The sequence below is a fragment of the Sinocyclocheilus anshuiensis genome, unplaced genomic scaffold (genome assembly GCF_001515605.1).
Source record: "Sinocyclocheilus anshuiensis isolate Anshui unplaced genomic scaffold, SAMN03320099.WGS_v1.1 scaffold255, whole genome shotgun sequence".
Taxonomy (NCBI): domain Eukaryota; kingdom Metazoa; phylum Chordata; class Actinopteri; order Cypriniformes; family Cyprinidae; genus Sinocyclocheilus; species Sinocyclocheilus anshuiensis.
The window spans coordinates 2,483-24,976 of record NW_015549578.1 but is presented as its reverse complement, the minus strand read 5'-3'; the positions used below and the strand labels follow the sequence as shown (position 1 = coordinate 24,976).

The following is a 22,494-nucleotide window of genomic DNA, read 5'->3' as shown; positions in this document are numbered from 1 at the left end:
ACTTGCAGTAGCAAGAAAAAAGTCAGAATTGCGAGAAAAAAAACTCAATTACAAGATTTAAACTTGCAATTATGGCAAAAAAAAAAAAATGACAGAAACTCAAAATTGCGAGAAAAATGCACAATGTGTGATAATACCTTGCAATTACCTATTATTTTTTTATTCCATGGTGGAAACGGGCTTCGATAATAAACAGCAAAATCTGAAGATTCCATTTCATGACTGTCTTTGTTGTGTAAATATACTAATTGCTCAAATGGGGGAAATTAAAGTGCACAACCTTTCCTGTATATTTGCTTCTGCTTGACAGCAAGCGCAAGTGAACTTTAGCAGCCTGTAGGATGATGATTTCTCAGGTGGGTTTTTATCTGCGTTACACTGGGGGGCATTGTCACAGATGACGTATCACCATCTCCGCACTAGCATTTTTTTTCTAGTAATTTAAATGTGCGGAGGGGACCGTAATTTGTTCTTCATGGATAATATGACCCTTAGCGGAGCAAGATCATGGGTCAGCTGAAGTGATATTTTCTGGTAATGACGGTCATACATCATTCCTGACGGCGTGGGTTTAGAGGCTAGCACATCACTGCCACGTCCTCTGGGACTCGCTGCCATAAACAAGTAAGACATGAGCACCCTGTGGAGGGCCGTGCAATTTTTACGAGCTTATCCTGAGCCCTTGGTGGCTGGGGGCTGAGCCTCTCACTGTCGTGGTGATTAATACCTCTGAAGTCTTCTTTCTTCATGGTCTTCCACTACTGGGGCACTACATTAGGGCTAGATGTCCTCAAGGTGATCTGCTGCAATCACTCTCACCATGTAACAGTTGAGGACAGTCTAGAGTTCTCTGAAATATATAGTGCTTGCGGAGCAATAGGTTTTTAACTTCATTGTGAGGGGTCGTATTGCTACAGAATGGTTATAACTCTTGTAAATAGTGCTGCGGGTTCTTAAGCTGCAGACTTAAAGGTTGACAAACATCAGTTATCCAGGAACTGTTGGTTTTTAAAGGGATAGTTCATCCAAAAATGAGCATTCTGTTATCATTTACTCACTCTTAAATCGTTCCAAACCTGCATGACTTTATTTCTTTTGTGGAACACACAAAAAAAGATATTTTGAAGAATGTTTCAGCTGCCCATGCAATGAAAGTCATTAGGGTCTAAAACTAATTTTTTGGGGGGTGAACTATCTCTGTAAGTCACGACTGGCTTGCTTATTGTTCATCTGAAAACCTTTGGACCAGTAAAACCCCGCAGGCAACTGGAGAGCGTTCTTGCTAATACTTTTTTATGTAAAATCCTATAATGACATATACTTGAGGGTCAAGATTGCTTTAAAATGCAGAGACTTTTCATGAGCTGTGATTTACCTCCACTTTTGAACAGACCTTTATAGAGTTGTCCTGTTATATGGCATGAAAGAACTAGGTCAGGCTTCACAAATGAGCTTGATAAATGCATGTTTATGGGATTGATTGTCTGGCCTAAATGATTTGTTATTTCCCTTTAGACATTAACAGACTTTGTAAATTAGGTGTCAGAGTAACAACCAGCATGTAATAAAAGCTGTTCACATTATTCTTCCAAGATCGCTAATAGAGAAGGTGCATAAATCACCCCCTGCCATTTAATTTTGGAACCAAGGAAGAAAATGATTTGACACCACAAGAAACATCCCATCTGCTTCAGTGTTGTCGACATTTCTACAATTGTCTTGATTTGACTGAACAAATAGTCTAAAAAATATAAAGAATTATTTGATTAAATGACTAATGAGGATAATCTGTATTAGGTTTTGTTTTGTATTGACATTGAAAATGAAAGTTAATTAATAGTTCAGGATAATATTGCAGAGGTTATGTAAGCACTAGTCACTTTTCTTAGAGATGCACAATATATCTACCGATATAGAGATTTTTTTATTTATCATATCGCTCAATATTGGATTTTGTTTTGCATGCTAATTTTCCCTATTTTTACTTTTTGATTGCCTTTGCTGCCATCTCACTTAAGGATAATTAAATTAAATGATTTAATATTAAGTAAAAAAAATAATAATTTGATAAAACTGCTAATGTCATCTTTATTAAATCTCAAAATGAATATCCATTTTTCATACTGTAGGCTACATTACAATGTTGTGATGCCTAAACTGACTTGTAGCATTTAAAATGATTGATTGTAGTTTTTTATTTTTGATTTATTTAAACAAAATATTATTTTAATATCGTATACCATTAATTGGTTATCAGTTTTTCGGTGTCAAGGCCCCTGTTTTTGCACGTGCACCTCCTTAAATGACATGAGAATTTTGTAATAATCTTTAAAGGCTTCGGTTCTAAAGAAAGCATTGGCTTTTGAGTTCGCCTGCACATAAACAAAGCTGAAGGAATGCACTTTGCCCCGTTTGATAGCTCTTTACCCACTCTCCTCCTCCATCTGCACTCATGACTGCAGTGGGAGCCCGGTGATTATGATGGAAATCTCACAAGCCATTAACCATGAAGAGGCTGGGCCCGATGCAGACAGCTTAATGGACTCATTTGTAATTGGTAGGGGACAATGGCTAAGCTACCGTGGCCTTTGTGTGATTGAGTATAGAGGCATGCATGCAAATGTGACAAATGAATAGGAATTGAGCCTCTCAGGTTTTGTGCGGCTTTCTCCAGCTCTCCGTTCAGCCAGAGTGACCTTGAGAGGCAGTGCAGTAGGTGTTAAGATTCGTATAAAGAGGTGTTAACACTGGGGGCAGTGAACGGAAAGGAACAATTCATGAAGTCTAAAGTGGCAAATTCATTAGCTGCCATATGAATTGGTTTGGAAGGAAGCTGTTGTGCAAAGCCGCGAGGTACACATCATTACGGTTATGAGCACTTCATAAGTGGCATCCGAATGCTCCATGGGCCTATTTACCGCCCTGCTAAGCGAGTATAAAAGGGCACTTTCTGTGCTCCCTGTATGTGCCAGCTCAATCAAACCTCAAGACTTTTCATTCAGTGGAAAACAAGTCCTCACAGGTGATCGCTGCAGTTTTGTAATATTGAAGATGATTCTATATGCAAGTGCATGACATTTTTTAGAGGTTTGGCCTTCATTGTTTCCCCGAAGCCATCAACGTAAGCTTCATTGTCCGAGGTGTTTTTTGTGCAGCATTGGGAAGAATTCAGGGCCACTGAAGCAGAGGGGAATGGCCTCACGCTGATTTGTCTCGCGCGGCTCCAAAGGCAGGAATAATACATTTTTGTCACACGCATCCTGGGGAATTACAGCTCCTAATTTGATTAGGGGAGATTTGATTAACTGGAAAATGGGGATTTCACTAAAACTTTCACATGCTTAATTTATCCCTTGCCGAGCAGATGCAACATTGTGTCATCCCAATGAAAGGGCGTATGGGAACCCTATTCAGTGGTTAGACACTCTTTGAAATCCAAGAATATTGGTATTTCGCCATGGCTCTCACAAGTCAAATGCCTTTGATTATCTCTCCCTGGAAATAGCAGCGGCTGTCATGTGAGTTTGCGTACGCCCACTTGCGAAGCCTACGTTGATCTGACAGCGCAACATCGGCAGCTTCTCGCAGCATTTCTGTTTATGGACTAAAAACTCCTGCAGTGTGGAATCGTTCCATTCCATGAGCAAACGGATGTTTCAGTTTGTTTGAGTTTTCAAACGCACATCTTCCAGTACATTAAGATTATGTATTTCAAGGCCAATTGCACCTTAGTAATAGTCTCAGAAGGAGCTTGCCATTACAGACCAGTGGTTATGGAGGACAGAAGCTATTCCAAAGGGCAAGTATGGAGGAATCCATCCCCATTAAAAATTATCTAGTTAAATCAGCTTTCTCTCAAAGGGCCATCGGGCCAAACCTGCTCTTTGAAATTAATAGCCAGACTGGAGCTGAAGGGCCAAGGCATCAATTTACTCCTCCTTCAGACAGAAAATCAGTGAAAACAATCAGGCCAAGTCTGCACTAATGACTTTGCCTTTGAGGCGAGTCTGCAAGAATCTTTCAGTGTTTAAAAAAAGACAGACGAAAAAACTTGCGTGTGCTCATTCTTCATTCAATTTCTTTGTTTTTTAGGGCCTTGGGGTGTGGCTAAAGCTGGGACAGATGTAAATACGCTATCGTAAACCGATTCTTTGTCATAATTACACAGAATGATTTAGAATGAGTTAATATAAGCCCTCGTTCCACAGCTCATTTTCAGTAATCGCATCTGACTCCGATTTTCTGCCTTTGATGATGATGATGATGATGATGATACAATATAGCAGTGATTTACTATTTTGTTAGTCGTACACGCTGTGCGTTGGTAATATATGATTATGGTTTTTGGAAATTGCTTAAACTGTGATGGGACTGTTAAAATGTTCTGATCATTTCAATTTTGTCTAAATGAGATTATGACGGAAAATTGTGTGCAATAATTCAGTGATTTAAATCCACATCCTGAACTAAGTTCAGTTTGGGGGAAATTAACATGTTTGATGATATTATTTGGTCATGAAAATAAAAGCTGTTAAATACTTAGATTTGGGTCAAATGACCATTGCTAACTATTAGCACTAGTATTGGAAAATATTAACATGGTAGTTAAAAGTAGTACCTGTATAAACAGCAGTATCCAAGAATCTTATAACTTGCATGTGATACAGAAAGATCTATGAATATCAAACATTTTGATTAAAAATTAATCTATTTGCGTGTTAAATAATTCTTATAAAAATAGTGTTAAGGTTTGATAAGGGTACAGTTACAGCAAGGGTTGTGGTTGCAGTTAGGGTTTGTTTTGAATTCAACCAAGTTTTCTTGAGAATTACGAACAGTCAGAACAGTGAATGTATGTGGCTTGTATATCTCAAAACATCACATATATCTCGCCGCTTCCATTCAAACTCTGAGATGAAATATCCTGGCTCTCAATGTCAAATGCAGCTTTAGATTTACTGACACATACATGTTGCGTGTCTGATTTAAACAAAATGCACTTCTTTTGAAGTACTCATAAATAAGGACTATGCTTGTATTAGACATTAAATCGCCATAGTCAGGATAATAAAGCACATAAATAACATCAGGCTCAGCTAGAACCAGTAGAATGTACATTGGCTTTTATTTGGAGCTTATAAATTATGAAAAGAAACCTCCCTAATCTTCTTCTGTTTGATGATATTTGATGGCCTGCATACGATTTGGAATCTCTCGTGTAGGTCTGAATTCATTTTTCAACTCGAGCCCACACATCTGCCTCCAGACCCACAGATCGAAAAGGAAAGCACCCCAGTGCGTGCAGTCAGAAGAAGGAAGCTGAAACAGTTTTTCTGGCAAGCTGAAGATCCACATCCCGCTGAGGAGTCGCAAATCACAGCTACGTCCCAGCATGAGGACCAACTTCTGCTTGAACAAGGCCTTGTTTTGTTCAGGGCCTGTGAAATGCAATTAGAAACTCCCTCAGGGCCGACGGGGGCAACGGCTGAATGAGACCTCCCCGCGGTCCTGGTGGGCCATGGACTTTGAAGTCTTCTGCTATTTCTCCAAGAGAGCCCATCCCCGGTTCAGAGAGGACACCGCATTAGCAACGGAAGACATGAGGCTGATGAGTGCAGGAGATTTCATGTGCCTCCTCCCATGGGGGTGTTGACGCTTCTAATAAATTACGTGATATATCTGTTGTGATAATATCCCGTCTTGTGATTTATCATCTCGCCATGGCCTTTTCCTGCTGACATTCACAACCCTCTGTCCGACGAAGAGCTTTGCGATTGGCTGATCTCGCCAAGAATTCCGCAACACGGTGTGCATGATATACACATTTATGTGATGCGTTTATAATAAGCTGTGACAGGTACAAATGCAACCACTGCATTAAATCATATTATCCTTTTCTCACCCTACAGAAGAATGATGGCTTACCAGCACAGAAGCATTAATTGGAGCCGACACCGTCACCCAATAAGAGTGAAGTGCCATTTCGGTGCGAGGTGGAAGTGTCTCATCAGCATTGTGAACCTGTCGCCTGTCCCCTCTGGTTATTCTGGGCCTGTAATTAAGAGGATGGCCATAATCACTAGACTGTCTATACGCATGTGTTGAGCAGAGAGGAGGAGAGTGTTGTAATTGTTCTGTCGCCAGGGTGCCGCTCTCAGGGCTGAGGAGGGATGTGTGGGAGGCGGTGGGAGTGTCCGCTGAGGGAGGGGTCACAGGAATGCATGGTTCGCTACTGAGGGAGCATTCTTGAGCCGAGCTGAGTGCAGCCGGACACGCTCTGGAAAGGATCTCCTGCATGATCACAAACCTGCTTTGATTGGATTTGCGCTTAATCTGTTGGCGGTGAAGGAGCTCAAAGCCTCACATTTACTGTGTTTGGAGGATTTTACTGGATACTGATTCAGTCTCTGGAAAGGATTGGCTCAGGATGGACATGTTCAAAGGGTAAAAACAAACACTTTGTCAGAGCTCCTAGATTTTGGAGGGACCTATCTTTTTTGTTTATACATGCAAGGAAGCAACTTTTTAACACTTCTGATACTGGAGTGACTGAACTCTGAAAAGCGTTGGATAGTTGAAAACAAAAATTGGCCGTATTTTGGATGACACTGAGAGGGACCAGAGAGTTTATCATCCTCCTTTCATCGTATCATTAGCATTTTGGGTAAGTGCTTCTAAAAATCGAATAAAATGAAAGGGTCTTCACTAATGTAAGATTTGAATTTGGGTTGGTTGTTCTTGCTGTGCATTTAGATATTACAGAGAAAATGAGACATGCCTAGAAAGAAATGGATAGCTCACTCCAATAATTCTTGAACAAGTGGTTATGAAAAAATGAAACTCGCTTTAAAATCATTTATTTCCTTTTTTCTACATTTTTGATGTGTTTGCATTTTATCCATGTGTTTGCTTCATGTTATGAAGCATGGAAAATATTTTTTGTGTTTCTTTTGAAAGCATTGGGGCTTTAAAAGAGTAAAAGATTTAAAAGAGTGCTTGTCAGGTTTTGCAGTGGTGAAACGGTGTCCTCTTGTGGTTAACATTGTGTGTTGGCTAATGCAGAATTTTGACTGAAACTTATTAATATTGCAGGTTGCTCTGACAAATAGAGACATCCCCCCCTTCAAATGAAGGTATGTAAACCTCTTCAAATTCCATTATTTTTGGTCACATTTCATAACATCCCCATTACTAAATATGCCTTTAGTATTGTTTTTATTTGCTTCCCTGGACAAGAATTCATTAGCAGGCATTATATCTAACACATATTGATAGGTTTGATAGATAGACTCAATTAACCAATGATAGTGTCATCACATCACTTGAGGCAGAATCCTCTGAGAACCTCTAATGGGCATTTTTATGTCTACTTTGACTCTTCTTTTATATTGTGTTTAGCTCTTATGTATTGGCAATAAATCTAGTGACTTATGCAGCTGAACTGCTGTTGCATTCAGTTAGATCACATGCTGTGATTTATGGTGCATATATAAACCTTGTCACAAGAAATATAAACAAACCTTCCGGATGTTAAAGCTTGTTATATATTTTTAGCTATTTGATAGGTGCAGTTCATTACTTTGTTTTTATAGGCTAAGAATGTTTCCACATTTAAAGGTTCACAGCATCATGATATTTCCGTTCTGTAATATGATGAATCACAAAACAAAACATATAAAAGACATGTTATACTTGCATTAGGCAGATGGCATGATGAGAAATCCTCTGGATTGAGTACAAGGATGTAAAACGCAATACCCTTAGAGCCAATTAGCCTCTTGATAACTTAGGAGGTGGGTGCATTCAGGCCAAGTACGTGCAGGTAATCGTTCCCTTAATTGGATAGATTGTCAATCACTCCACAGCCAGCCAGCCTGCCCAAAAACACTTTAGCCTTGCTGATTTTTTTTAACAAGACATTCTCTGTCATGCATTTATTTTTATTGGCACACTTACACATTTAAGTCATGAAGCATTCATGAAAACCACAAATGTCACTCATCACCATTTACTTCATGCAGTTTTTGCTTCTTAAGAGTGCTGAAATCAAATCAGAGGCACTTAAGAACTTAACCAGATTACTTTCATACAGGCCCCAGCAGTAGTTAATGGAATTTATTTCTTTAAGTCAGTGCGGCTGCTCTGGAGGCTCCTGTCTAGCACATTTTTCAGCAGGGGCCAGGGTTTGGCCACCAGCTCTGGGCTGGAGTTTCACTGGACCGATGGGTCAAACTGCTGCTGTGTACACTACAGACCTCCTCATGTGCAATAAGGCTTTGTGTTTTAGCACTGCTTTTAAATGAATGGATTTTTAGACTTTTATTCAGCTAAATCTGCACTATGATTGGCTGTCTAAGATAACAGAAGGATGTGAACACAAAGTGCAGCAATGCTTTGAGAAGCCTATTAAACCTTAAGCCATCTTAATGCAATTGAGTTAAAGGATGCTTGTCTCAATCATAGGGGGATTAGACAGCTTTCAGGGTCTGTTTTATTTCTCAGCGTTCTGCCAAATGCTTCTCCAAATTGAGTTTTGAATTAGACATTACTTCTTCGAATGACACACATCATATTTCTAATCCTTTGAATGTGTGTATTTTTAGAAGCAACAATACAGTTCTGATGACATTTATAGTCTGAATATGGGTGAATCTTTAGTTAGGGTCAGTGAAAAACATGAAACCATTTATCATCTGGAATTTGGTATAATGCGTGATGTGAATTTTTATTGTGCATGATCAATTTTGTGGTAATGAAACATGAAGGCAATGCCGTTCAGTTTTTGCCATAAATGTTAAAAAAAATCAGTGGAAATGCAAAAACAAGAAGTTAACTAGCAGTTGATTAACTTAAAACAATAAAAAATAAAATAAAATGTTTTTAAATTAAATTACTTGTATATTAAACAATTTGATAATGATACTTATTAAAAATAATTAAAAAGTATTATTGACATTTTGACAAATTTATGACATTTTATTGACAAATTATTCATACATTATTGACAAATGAATGCCATTTATGATCTTCAAATAGATCTGTTCTTTTGAAATATCTATTCATTGAAGATTACTGAAAAAAGAAGTACCACTGTTTTCAACACTGATAATAAAAGTTTCTTGAGCACCAAATCAGGATATTAAAATGATTTCTGAAGGATAGTGTGACAATGAATAAAGTAATAACTGCTATAATAAGAGTAATATTATTGTAATAATATTTCACAATATTTACTGTATTTTTGATCAAATTACTGCAGCATTGTTGAGCAAAAGAGGCTTTTTTCAAAAACATTACAAAATCTCATTGACCCCAAACTTCTGAACAATAGTGTAAATTAAAAAACAAAACGTTTAAAGCAATTCTAATATTCTAGATTTTTAAAGCTTTTTTTTTTTTGTCTTTAATATTATCATTTCCCTCACTGAAGAATCACCCATATGTACTCGACTATGTTTGACCTTCTGTTGTTATGGTTGTGTGTTGTAAATGCTAATATGAGCAGAATCACTGAGGAGCTGAGTAATCTGCTCGCCCAACACTCGGCTGTCAAAAGTTGACAGCTTCCCTCAGCACTCACAGCCGTAACATGTTTCTGCCAGGAATAACTGAACTGCTATTCACAGAGCTGTCTTTGCTTCAGCCCACGATTTTGGCCGATGTGCAGTGACTGGCCTGGATAGCGGGTTTTTCACGTTCCGGCGATGCTTGTTAAGGCTGTGTTAAGATTATATGGTATACAGGGCCCAGAATGCATTTCACAGGCATGATCACTTTCAAAGAAGAAATTAAACTATTCAAGGCCATAGTATAATCTGTTCATCCCGTCCGTTGCAGACATAGGTATACATGTTAGTACAACGAAGTCTGTGAGATAGGCAATCAGAACAGAGTTGGCATTGTTCGCAGGGTAACCCGAGCCGGGACGGGCCCAAGCATCGGGGGATAGTGTATAGCCGAGATCGGCGCTGTTGAGAGATCAGCAAAGACAGCTGACTGTTTGGAGCTTTCAGCACAACTCAAATAAACACTATCCAACTTTAGCGTTCACTTTGCCCCCAGCTCTCACAGGTTACAGCCGTGACTGACCACTGTGATAAGACTCACAACGAGCCTTTTATCATCAGTGAAGTAGCTTTACGAGTCTGTTATTTAGCTGAAGAACCGAGTCTCTACCGTCCTCCACGCCGCTGATTGTTTAACTGGCGCTCCATGGGCTCGGTTTCTCAGAAGCGGGAGGTACAACACAGGCATCTGGAGACATTGTGTGCATGGCTGGCCTACATCCCCATCACTAATACCAGACTGAACGAAACCTGAGTGCTGAATAATGAAACAGGTCTACGCCGAGCACCACCTCCTATTGTACTGACTGTGGGAGAACGCAGTCGTTTTGCTCACAGCAATTTATACATCCTTAGCCTGTGTCCTGAACTGGCCTTTCTCATCATCTTTTGTGAAGGGATTACGTTAATAACAAGAGATGACTTGCTCAAATATGGCTTGATTCTGTCATATGCTGTATATGGCTGATGAAATGAGGTTTTGGAGGAGGAATTGCACTTTTGTACAAGCTATTTGGATATAAAGCTTTAAAACTGAAGAGTCAAGTCACCTTTATTTATATAGCGCTTTTAACAATACAGATTGTGTCAAAGCAGCTTTAAGAGAAATGCAGGAGGCGGTGGAAATATTTTCTGAAAAGATGAGATTATTATACATAATTCCATGGTAACACTTTAGAATAGGGAACACATATTCACTAATAATTAAGAGTTTTCCCTCAATACGCTCCTAATTTGCTGCTCATTAATAGTTAGTAAGGCAGATGTTAAGTTTAGGTGGGGTAGGATTAAGGGATCTAAAATATGGTCTTATAGAATTAGGCATTCATATGTGCTTTTTAAGTACTAACAAACAGCCAGTATGCTGGTAATATGCATGCTAATAAGCAGCTAGCTAATATAGTGAGAATTGGTCCTTAAAATAAAGTGTTACCAGTTCCATTCATCCCAGAGGAAATACACTTTTATAGGTCATGAGATGTAATGAACATCTCAGTTACATTCCATTTAATTATAAACCGTTTCTTAGATGTTTATTTAAAAATTAAAATAAAATGCAAAAGAGAAATAAACTGCAAAAGAGTTTACTCTGTCATTTCTGTCAATATATATATATATTCCCTAGCTCAGAAAAATGTGAAAATTTTGATGAGAAAAGTTTAAACAAAAAATGGTGTTTAATCTTTGGTATCTGGCAAATAGAAGAACTGTTGTTGAGACATCGTTGAGATCTCTTCTGAAACTCATGAAGCACATGTGAGATTATTGAAGTCTTTTCTAAGAAGAAAAATGTGAAAAGCAAAACCTAAACCTCTATGTGCACCTGTTTTGCTATAGAAGAAACCATTGAGACATTACAGAGATCTAATTTTTCCTATAAAAAGCACAGAAAACACGTCATTGGCATTTGGTGAACTGCTGCCAAGTAGTGTTTATTTCTTGCCTTTTTTTGTTAAATAAAAATACTGTAACAAAAAAAAAAACTGTGTAGAATCCCACTTTCATAGCCAAAAATCAGCCGTATTACTGATTTGATCCATAAAAATCAGAGTAAGCATGAAAATCTCTTCTGCTTTGATGTATTAACTGGAAACAAGAGAGAGAGAAAGAGAGAGAGAGAGAGCACCGCCATAAAGGAAGTGTTCGCTTAGTCTGTGTGATACCCAACACCACAGACTGTGATCCTGCAGACAGACTGGCAAGTTGAGAATACAGAGAGATACTGTTCCCGTGTGTTATTCAAGAGCTGTTGAACGCCTGCTGAACGCTGCACCAGAGACAACTCTCTAAACCTGCCAGATTACAGCCTGGACCGACTGCAACGACACATTTCTAGTGGATTCCTACACGATTCTGGGGTGTGGACCTATTAGAGTGCAGAAACCTAGAGGTAGGAGCTTTTTTAGCTGTTTTCAGTTGATGACTAATCCTGAATATAGAAGTTTGAGTGTTTGTCTTAGCACACGTCAACGATACAAACCAACACAGATGAAATCCAACCACATAGTGGTTTCTTCTTGTCGAGATTGTTGAAGTGTCAAAGAGGTGCAGCCGAACAGATGCACCTTTGCTGAGTGGGCTTCGTTCACAGCGGGCTAAAAACCATGTGGAAACCTGTCAGCACACAAGAACAACTGTTTCTCAGTTTGAGTCATTTGCCAACTGTGCCCTAGCAATAACGCACGTGGCCCTCGATGCCACCGGATGATTTATGAGACGTCTCCCACCATCTGCGAGTGCAAACCGCAGCGGGACGGCTACGGTAAACACGCGCATGCTTCGAAGATTATGAGGAGTTTTTAGGAGGGCTTACCTGCGCTCCGCCTGAGCCGCACTTGTCTACTTTTGTATGCACACAAAGCTCCTTCCAACTGCTCCTTCACGAGATTAAGAGCTTTCCCCTGGCACCCTGTCAAGGACAAAATGTAAAGAACACGAGTGTTTAACCTCCAGCTAATCTTGTTTTTGTGAGAATGAAGGGATTAGACCATTCGTTTCTGCATGCCTGGAAGGGTTAGGCCAGTAATGGGCTTGATGAATGACAAAAATGGCTCGGGGAAGGGATCTGCCAACTGACACAGGAAGACAAATGCGCTGGTGGCCTGACAGCTCCAAAAAGAGGCTTAGCTTAATTCCTGACCTGCATCAAAATAGAGCATTACCGTGCCATGACACTAATTGAAAACAAGCAGTTTAAGCGAAACCAGTCTTAAAAGCACGAGCCAAACATTTTCATTTCTTCGCTATTGCGTCGTCTGATGGTAGGGAACATCAGCACACGCTGTTCTTTTGATTAAACGGGATGCAAAATAGATTTAAACACCAGCACCATTATGACCCAAGGGTCTATTAAGGACTCTCTGTGCTTATTATTTAGCTTTACTCAATTAGTCTGTAGCCAGTCCAGCTATTGAGTTGTGCCATGTGGCCTGTAGCACTCATTACCGACTAGTCTGTTCTCCTCTCTGGAGACTTATGGTCTCCGCCAGCATTCATCTCATTACGGATCTGGAAGTTTATGAAGTATTGCATTCTGCAAGCACTTTTAAACTTTTTGGGATTCATGTTTAGTCCGTTTCTCCACACACATTTACTGTTCCCAGCGTTTGAATGACCCCTGTGGCTGTGTCATCCTGTTCAATACAAACAGTTCATCACAAGGGATTTGGAGCTCAGTTCAGGCAAATAAGTTGCTCCTTGTGTTGCCCTCTTCCGTGGACCCCTGGTGTTCGCGAAAGGAGGTCTAACCCCTCGGAGAAGCTAGCAATCCATTATGGGGCTCTCAAAAGACCTTTCACTATAGATCCAGCAGCACTGGAGAAAAGGCCCAAATTGACAGCTCTACACAAAAGAGATTTACTGCTTTGCTTTATGTGCATGAGTGCTGTTCAAAAGGAGGTAATTGCAGGTTGTATAGATGGGCGAATCCCTAAGGGATTTCACCCCTTCATCACATTTGCATTCACTATTAGCGCTCCCCCTGGGAGGGATCAGTAAATGTCACGGTGAAACCAAAACATCATCTACGGTATGGCAGTCATGAAAAGGCTAATGCTGTAAAAATAGAGATATCCTACTCTGTTTATTTTTAAGATCTGCTTCCCTCATTTTACACTGTTGTCTTTGCTTTGACACAATAACTGCAACATTGTGTGTGCTGTGCCACTGTTAATACACTCCTGTTCTAAAGTTTTGGGGCGGTAAGATTTTTTTAAATGTTCTTGAGTGAATTCTCTAATTCTCACTAAAGTAAAAAGAGAAATATTATTACAATTTAAAATAACTGTTTTTAAAATAACAGTATTTTATTTTTGTGATTGTAAAGCTGAATTTTCAGCATCATTACTCCAGTCTTCAGTGTCCTTCAGAAATCATTCTAATATGCTGATTTGCTGCTCAAGAAACATTTCTTATCACTGTTGAAAAATGTTTTGCTACTTTTTTTTCAGAATTTTTTGATAAATGTAAAGTTCAAAAGAACAGCATTTATTTAAAACAAATATTTTGTAGTATTATAAAAGTATCACTTTTGATCAATTTAATGCATCATTACTGAAAAAAAGTATTAAAAAAATCTTACTGGCCCTAAATTTTGAGTGGTATTGTATGTTCATTTTTCAGATTTTTGGTTAGTACTATTACTTCAATTAGTTTATGCAGTTTAATCATTGCTCATAAATGTGTGAGGTAATAGTCCAAGAATGCTTATTAATGTCGGTGTGAACTGTAACCCATTTTTCTTCTACAATGTGGCATATTTATTACTGAAACAGGATATTCAGCAAGAAAAAATGAAAGAGAGGAGTTCATTTTAATCAGGAATTGAGCACAAAAGTTGGGTACCAGAAGTTAAAATTGCATTAATTTTTTTTTCATAAGGGACTTTTAGCTTCAATTTTTTTTCTTTTCATTTTTATAAACTTTTACAGACCTACCGTGAGCTCCAGTAAATGTATAGTATACTCTTCAATTAAACCCATCAAGTAATCAAACTAACAATGTTCAAATTTTAAATGATAAAACAGGTAAAAACTTGTCATGACTTCACAGATTGAAGTGGGCACAGAGTGTAGCATTATGACAGTGAGTTTTGCCAAGGCTAGCAACGTAATCTTGTACTCAAAGTGACTGAATCACTATGTTTGGTATGATGATTCTCGAATTATCATCTGGCCTAATATAACGTGTGTTGACTCAATATTTTTTTGACCTGCAGGTCTTGCTGATGTTGCTAATACCACAAATGCGAGAGCAGAAAACAGTGAGCACCATGCCACAAGGAGGAGACATTTAAAACCCAAGAAAGACTGAAGGAATCCTGAAGGGAAAAGCTGTTTGTAGTCACTTTTGTGCACTTGGAGTGCATCAGCACAAGTAAAGAAGAGCACCTCACCATGTTTGCCCCGACGACAGCCCTGCCTCCTCCTCCTCCCCTCTTAACAGGAAGTGCTCTGCCAGTGCCCAGTGCACCATCAACAGCTCCCTACACAGGTACAGCAGCACCAAACGGACTGAAAAAATAAATCACATATTTGCTAGCTGTGCTCTGATTCGCTCTGTCGCGCTCCCTTTAGATCATGACCTACTGCGGCAGGAGTTAAACTCTCGGTTCCTGGCCTCCCAGACTGTCGATCGAGGAGGCGCTCTAGCTCCCCCGGCCTACCTGCGCACAGAGTTCCACCAGCACCAGCACACACACCAACACACACATCAACACACCTTCTCTCCCTTCTCCCATTCCATCATGCCCAACCCAGCAGCACCACTGGTGCGTACCCCTGCCAGACAAGTGAGGACAAATACTCATAATCAGCACTCATAATAATCAATGTTTTGAGCTGAAATTCTAAGTTAAGGTAAATATCTCTTTTTCTCTTTTCTTGCAGTTTGACAAATACCCCGCTAAAGTGGACACCTTCCATAGACACAGTGTAAGTTATATATCTTGTACACATCATGGCCTGTGATTTGAGTGGCATGTTTCTTTTACTGATTCATCCTGTTTCCGCCACGGAATAAAAAACAAACAAAAAAAAACAGGTAATTGACTTTGTATCTCACAATTCTGACCCTTTTTTTTCTGCAATTCTGAGAACTTGCAATTGCAAGAAAAAAAAGGTGGAATTGAGAGTTGCAATTACCTTTTTTATTTTATTATTCTGTGGAGGAAGCAAAAAAAAAAAAGAATTGTGGGATGTAAACTAAAAATTGTGAGGAAAAACTGTCCGAATTGCAAGCTGTAAATTCAGAATTTCAAGAAAAAAGTCAGAATTCTGAGTTTATATCTCACAATTCGGACTTTTCCCTCTTAATTACGAGTTTATATCTCATAACTCTGCATTTATATCTCACAATTCTGACTTTGTTTCTCGCAATTCTAAGACAAGACAAAACTTTAATTGTGAGTCACAATTACCTTTTGAATTTTTTATTCAGTGACAGAAGCTTAAAAAAAACTGAACTTTGAGATGTAAACTTGAGTTCAACAATGTGCTTTACTTAAATAGGGTCAATTTTGATTTCACGTTAAAGGCCAGAAACAGCCTAAATCAGCATGAACAGACTTTTGTTTCCTGACATTAATGACATTTTTCCGCTGTTTCGCTACAGTTGGTCCCGTCCTATCCATCAGTAATGACTGGAATACCTCCTATGGTTCCACCTGCTGGACCATTCAGCTCTCTCCAGGGAGCTTTTCAGCCCAAGGTTTGCCTGCCACTCTGTCTCTTAGCTTTGTTCAAAACGCAGCATTCTTAAAAGGCCTTAACAACACTGAGTTGAGTTGAGATGACCTCCCACAAAGAAAGAGCAGAAAAAATAAGAAAAGGGTTGGACTAGCCACACTTATTACTTACAGTGGTGTGAAAAAGTGTTGGCCCCCTTCCTGATTTCTTATTTTTTTGCATGTTTGTCACACTTTAATGTTTCATATCATCAAACAAATTTAAATATTAGTCAAAAATAACACAAGTAAACACAACATGCAGTTTTTAAATGAAGGTTTTTATTATTAAGGGAAAACAAAATCCAAAACTACATGGCCCTAACTTTTTGGAAGGTGTGTGTCCCATTACGTCTGGGGTAAACGTAACACTGCATTTCAGAAAAAGAACATCATACCAACAGTAAAATATGGTGGTGGTAGTGTGATGTCTGGGGCTGTTTTGCTGCTTCAGGACCTGGAAGACTTGCTGTGATAAATGGAACCATGAATTCTGCTGTTTACCAAAAAATCCTGAAGGAGAATGTCCGGCCATCTGTTCGTGACCTCAAGCTGAAGCGAACTTGGGTTCTGCAGCAGGACAATGATCCAAAACACACCAGCAAGTCCACCTCTGAATGGCTGAAGAAAAACAAAATGAAGACTTTGGAGTGGCCTAGTCAAAGTCCTGACCTGAATCCTATTGAGATGCTGTGGCATGACCTTAAAAAGGCGGTTCATGCTCGAAAACCCTCCAATGTGGCTGAATTACAACAATTCTGCATAGATGAGTGGACCAAAATTCCTCCACAGCACTGTAACAGACTCATTGCAAGTTATCGCAAACGCTTGATTGCAGTTGTTGCTGCTAAGGGTGGCCCAACCAGTTATTAGGTTTAGGGGGCAAACACTTTTTCACACAGGGCCATGTAGTTTTGGATTTTGTTTTCCCTTAATAATAAAAACCTTCATTTAAAAACTGCATGTTGTGTTCACTTGTTATCTTTTACTAATATTTAAATTTGTTTGATGATCTGAAACATTAAAGTGTGACAAACATGCAAAAAAATAAGAAACCAGGAAAGGGGCCAACACTTTTTCACACCACTGTATATAAGAGAGAATGTGTAAAGAGGAAGAACAGGGCATCTTATGGATTTGTGATCATGAGAATAATTTAAATAAATAATGGATGCAGTATTCACAAATTTTGTATTTGCAGGCTTCCAACCCACTAGACGTGGTGTCAAGACCAGGATCAGTGGCACACCAACTTTTACAGAAGGACTCTAGAGTAAGTTTCAATTTAGCGTCAGTTGCAAGGCTTTTCTCTAATGGGTCAAAATCTGAGCCATACAGGTCTAAGAAATATTTACAGCTGTTCTGTCTATCATTGAAGAAATATAAGAAGGATAATGTAACGTATTTTTGTCTTTTTTTTTTTTAGCTTCTTGACCCCATGTGTACTAAACCAAAGGTAAGATTTGCATGTGATTATTCAACTCCTTTTTATTAAACTTGTAAATCAGAAACTCAATTCTTTACCCATCATTCATTATTTTTTACATTTTCCTCAGAAACCTGGGAAGTGGTGTGCAATGCATGTCCACATTGCATGGCAACTTTACCATCATCAGCAAAAAATTAAGGTAAGAGCAAAATAAATGATTGTTCTTTTTCAAGATGTGAAATATATCTAGTTTTGGACAAGTTATCTGTAACCATTTTCTATTTCTGGGGTTACAGAAGCAGATGCAGATTGAGCCACATAAATTAGACTTTGGGTTTAAGCCTGAGTTTCTGAACCGATCGCCTGGCTCAAGCTTCATGGGATTGCAGCCACATGATTTACCCCGCCCCTCCACCATACTCTCTAATGCAGGTAGGAATTACAGCATGGATCAAATCCACACTAGTGACTGTAATTTAGCCAAATAGGATGTTCCTGGATCACCAAGTTGTTGGTCCTAGAACAACATCCCATCAACCAATTAGATTATACCTAGTGTTAAGCCATAACCGTATATTCTTATCAACCTGCTCCTTTCCCTTGATTTTAAGGTAGTCCAGACCTCCTGCTAGAGGGCCAATGTCCTACAGAGTTCAGCTCCAGCCATAATTAAACATCTGAACTAGCTAATCAAAGACTTCAGGATTACTTGAAGGATTACTTCCAGGTATTTTAGGGCAGGTTGGAGCTATATTCTGCAGGACGCTGGTCCTCCAGGAACAGGACTGGGTTAGGGTTAGGTACTACTGTCAGTGTCAACATTAATGAATGCCCATGATATCAGTGAGCAGTGTCCTCTGATTATATAAAACATCAATTTTATAAGCTTTATAAGAGGAAGTCTGACAGAAACAGGACTGTGCTCACCAGTATCTGCATGTCTTGTTAGGTCCCACACACCCTTCAGTTTCGACCTATGGATCCTTACCGCACACCCCAAACAATCTCCACAGTGTAGTCCCCCATCATGGTAAGATTAAATCTGACTTCAGAATTCAGTTCATATTAGATCCACATTATTGCCCAAAATCTAAACTCACGTATTCCTTGTTGTTGTGTAGAGGCTCTTAATAAGCCACTCACCTTTGGAGGCCTAAGTACACTGAGTTCATCTGCCTTTGGAGGACTAGGAAACACATCACTAAGTAAGGACATCATTTATCCTGTCATGAAAGGATCTGCTTCTACTGTAGGTTAAAAAAATGTAATCTTCCTCTGACTGACGATAATTACATTCACAGCACCAAATGCAGCACATGGGACTAAAGATGGTAAAACGGTGCCAACTTCAAGTGGACCACTAGAGCCCTGGAACAGACTGCACCAGACGCCCTCATCCTTCCCGACGCCCTCTCTGTGTTCAAGGCCTTCTGAAACCGAGAGAGCTCCCTCCATATCGGACAGAGCAGCAAATAAGAGAGATTCCCTAGAGAACAAAGATGACAAGGAAAGGTACATACCAGCTATTTTGCTAGTCTGTCAAGAGCAAGAAGGTACAAGCAGAACGTGATACATTAACATTTCCCTTCACCTCAATGACAGTTGCTCAGTCAGCATGTGCATCCCCAAAAGTCTGTGACCAGGTTGCTGCCATATTTGCTTCATGAGCACTTAGTTCTGGAAAGATTTTCAAATTGGGTACTTCCACTTCCAAGGAGTCCTGCACTAGCCGAGCAACTATTATTGAACAGTTGGAAATGCTAACGAATTACTTTCTGCAATTATTTATTTATTTGCCCACATAACAGTTTAGCAGGGGCTAACTGCCTAAGCCAGGGGTGTCCAATCCTGCTCCTGGAGGGCCACTGTCCTGCAGAGTTTGGCTTAAATCCTAATTAAACACCTAAACCAGCTAATTAAGGTCTTCAGGATTACTTAAGGAACCTCTAGGCAGGTCAGTTTGGGGCAGGTTGGAGATAAAACTCCACAGGACATTAGCTTCCATGAGCAGGACTGGAGACCCCTGGTCCTAGGTAACCTACCTGATCAAGAATTCTTGGAGTTGACCTCCTGATCAAGAGTTCAAATAGATAGTTTTATTTCAATCATTGCAGGGAACCAAAAGAGAAATCAAATGGACGGCATTTGTCCCCCATCAGAAATAGTGCACTGGACAACAAACAACCAACAGAGTCCTTGAAAAGTTCCTCTCCAAATGAGCCCAAGGAAGAGGACCAGGCAAGAGAGAAAAGACAAGTCCAAGAGCTTCCACAACAAACTCGAGCAACTGAGGAGCAAAAACACAAAGAGATCCAAAGTGACAAAAGAGAAAAGGATGTGAAAAGCGAGCAGCAGCCCACTGATGACAAGCCAGCAGGAAAGGAGAGTTCATCACCCAAGCAGCAGAGAGAGGATCTCAAACGGCCAAACAGTGATAGCCAACCCTGGGAGCCAGCTGAGAAGAAGATTAGAGTCGAGTATGAACCCCATGCCAAAAGCAGCAAGGTGAGAGTGAAGGAGGAGAAGAGAGACGACCAGGACCATGAGGTTACAACACACCATAAAGTTTCAGAAAAAACATGGCAGGATCCCAGAGCCCCTGCTATTAACCCTTCACCTCTTTCAACTCTTCCTTTGCCAATAGGAATCCCAGCTGGCCACCCTGGTCTTGACAGAACTAGGCTGGTGTCACCTTTTCTGGGAATGGGTCCATTACCTGGTGCCGAAAGGCTGCCTTACTCGCCTCAACACTGGGAGTCTATGCGGAATGTTTACCGGGGTTTAGATCTTCCTCGTAGGGACTCCTTGGGCAAGGACCTCTTAATAAGAACCGACCCCCTGCAACGTGCCATGATGGGACACCCTGCTTACCTACGAGAGCCATTTCTGCAGTCCATGGTCCTGGAGCAAAGGAGTCAAATGGAGGAACGGCAACGCCTGGCCTTCCTGAGAGAAGAGAGCGAGCGTAGCCGCCTACTGACTTTGCATCATACTGCACTGGATCCTCACTTACCGCCTCCAGGACTCCTCACGGCAGCTTACCCCTGCACAGGGCTCCCACATTACAGCTCGCTCAGTAGGACTCTACCTGCTGCTTACGTACACGCCCAACCACACCCACTTTTCCCAATGCTGGCAGCACATCCAGGGTCTCCGAGACGGATGACCCCTCTCACAGACAGACCGGTTTCGCACCCACACTGAGACTCGGTGAACTGGACTTCATCAGAATCTGATGGACTCGTGTATATCAAGCACTTCATGTGAAACAATGTGTAGTCATGAAATGTACAGTGGTGGAAATGATTTTTTTTCGTCCAAAAACAAAAATATTAAAATGACTTCTGAGAAAAAATGACTTTACTTGTTCTTTTTGAATGTTAACAATATATTTGAAACTAAAGGACTTTAAATAATACACAACTATTTACAACTATAGCAAGGAAACAATGGAACAATAATACAGCACAATACACAAAATATTAAATAAATATCAACACAAATTAATTGGATGATAGCTATTTACGCTCAAAAACTCATCCTATTGTTCCTGGTAATTATAAAAATAAAAGCAAAAGTCACATTTTTAAAACACAGAGCTAGAAATATAAAAGGTAAAATTTTTGTAAAATAATAAAAAAATAAAAACTTGCAGAGTGCTAATGTTTTTCAGAAAAAAAATTTTTCAAATGTATTAAGACACCTGAGATCATGTAAAAACCTAAAATAAAACACTAGCAAAATGCTAAAATAAAAGACGATGCCATACATCATCCTCTAAACTTTGCATTTTAGTTTATAAAAACATTGATCTAATGGAAAATGTTTAATCTATTGAGGTTAAACAGGTTGTGTATTCTCACACAGGTTATCTCTGATGAAACTGCATTTGATAGGTATGAGATTATACCACATCCATTCCTAGACCTCTAGCCACTGCAGCCAGAGCTCTAACAGCCCCTGATGGCCCACCGGGCTGGGCCGCTTCCTCTGGATCCCCACTGACCTCAGTCACAGTGTTCAACACACAATACACAGATGTTTCATCACCTTTTAATTCACTGCTGTCAGTACCCTCCAGAAGCTCTGAGGTTGAGGAAGATGAGGAAGGAGAGGAGGGTAAGGAAGAGTGCTGGGGAGTGCTATTGCCGCTATCGGGATGCAGCATGGGCTCCTTGGAGTGACTGGTTGAACCAGAGACCTTGCGAGGGGTGCGTTTTTCAGCCATGTTTTTAATCAACTCTTCCGTAACCTCTACAGTCTCAAAACGCACCATGTTGAGCCGCAGATACCCATCCTCATCCTTCTTGTACCTGTTCAATAGGCAATTTTGTAGTACACAAAGGCAAATGATTAGCTCAGAAGCAACTAAATACACTTTAAGATACTATTAATTGCATACCTAAAACGGGAGTGTCCAGATGGCCATTTGAGTTGATGCTTCTTTCGAAGGTGGAGGGTGAGAGTGTAACACCAAGAGAAGGTCTTGTCACAAAGGTGACACTTATACCTCGGAACCATGTTGTCCTGTTGCAGAGAGATATCATACGTTATTTTATGATAAAAAGAAAAGGAAAACCATAAAACTCATTACTCAAAAAAAATCTAAAATCTGTGTATGTGTAAAAGATGATTAACATAATTGAACACATCAACACAAAAAAATGTAAACAAATGAATAATTTTTTTAAATAATAATAAAAATATACAGTGGGTACGGAAAGTATTCAGACCCCCTTAAATTTTTCACTCTTTGTTATATTGCAGCCATTTGCTAA

General features: G+C 39.7%; 2 protein-coding genes across 4 annotated transcripts; one reads left to right on the top strand and one right to left on the bottom strand.

The window, feature by feature from the left end:
- The first annotated feature begins 6,160 nt into the window (after positions 1 to 6,160).
- Positions 6,161 to 21,059, top strand: LOC107657550 (autism susceptibility gene 2 protein-like). Of its 3 annotated transcripts, none has more exons than XM_016445688.1 (14): positions 6,161 to 6,664; positions 7,093 to 7,133; positions 14,782 to 15,056; positions 15,140 to 15,333; positions 15,452 to 15,496; positions 16,176 to 16,271; positions 17,489 to 17,560; positions 17,714 to 17,743; positions 17,844 to 17,915; positions 18,013 to 18,148; positions 18,666 to 18,746; positions 18,838 to 18,921; positions 19,018 to 19,228; positions 19,831 to 21,059. In XM_016445688.1, exons 3-14 carry the CDS (start codon positions 14,960 to 14,962, stop codon positions 20,918 to 20,920), a joined length of 2,208 nt encoding a protein of 735 aa, XP_016301174.1. In that variant the 5' UTR covers positions 6,161 to 6,664; positions 7,093 to 7,133; positions 14,782 to 14,959; the 3' UTR covers positions 20,921 to 21,059. The 3 variants fall into 3 exon arrangements, with proteins under 3 accessions (XP_016301174.1, XP_016301173.1, XP_016301175.1); XM_016445687.1 differs by having other exon boundaries at positions 6,162 to 6,664; positions 15,140 to 15,354; XM_016445689.1 differs by lacking the exon at positions 17,714 to 17,743 and having other exon boundaries at positions 6,162 to 6,664; positions 15,140 to 15,354.
- A 428-nt stretch (positions 21,060 to 21,487) lies between these two features.
- Positions 21,488 to 22,243, bottom strand: LOC107657547 (histone H4 transcription factor-like; the record flags this gene model as incomplete). Its single annotated transcript, XM_016445685.1, has 2 exons — positions 21,488 to 22,029; positions 22,119 to 22,243. Coding segments are annotated over 2 exons (534 nt in total), but the record flags the coding sequence as incomplete, so codon positions are not given.
- Between the last annotated feature and the right edge of the window lie 251 nt (positions 22,244 to 22,494).

What these genes read in the sequence shown, in the direction of transcription:
- LOC107657550 (XM_016445687.1), top strand. Translation starts at nt 14,960, where the DNA reads ATGTTTGCCCCGACGACAGCCCTGCCTCCTCCTCCTCCCCTCTTAACA. An exon ending in ATCAACAGCTCCCTACACAG is followed by an intron (nt 15,057 to 15,139) that starts GTACAGCAGCAC and finishes CGCTCCCTTTAG; the next exon opens with ATCATGACCTACTGCGGCAG. An exon ending in ACACCTTCCATAGACACAGT is followed by an intron (nt 15,497 to 16,175) that starts GTAAGTTATATA and finishes GTTTCGCTACAG; the next exon opens with TTGGTCCCGTCCTATCCATC.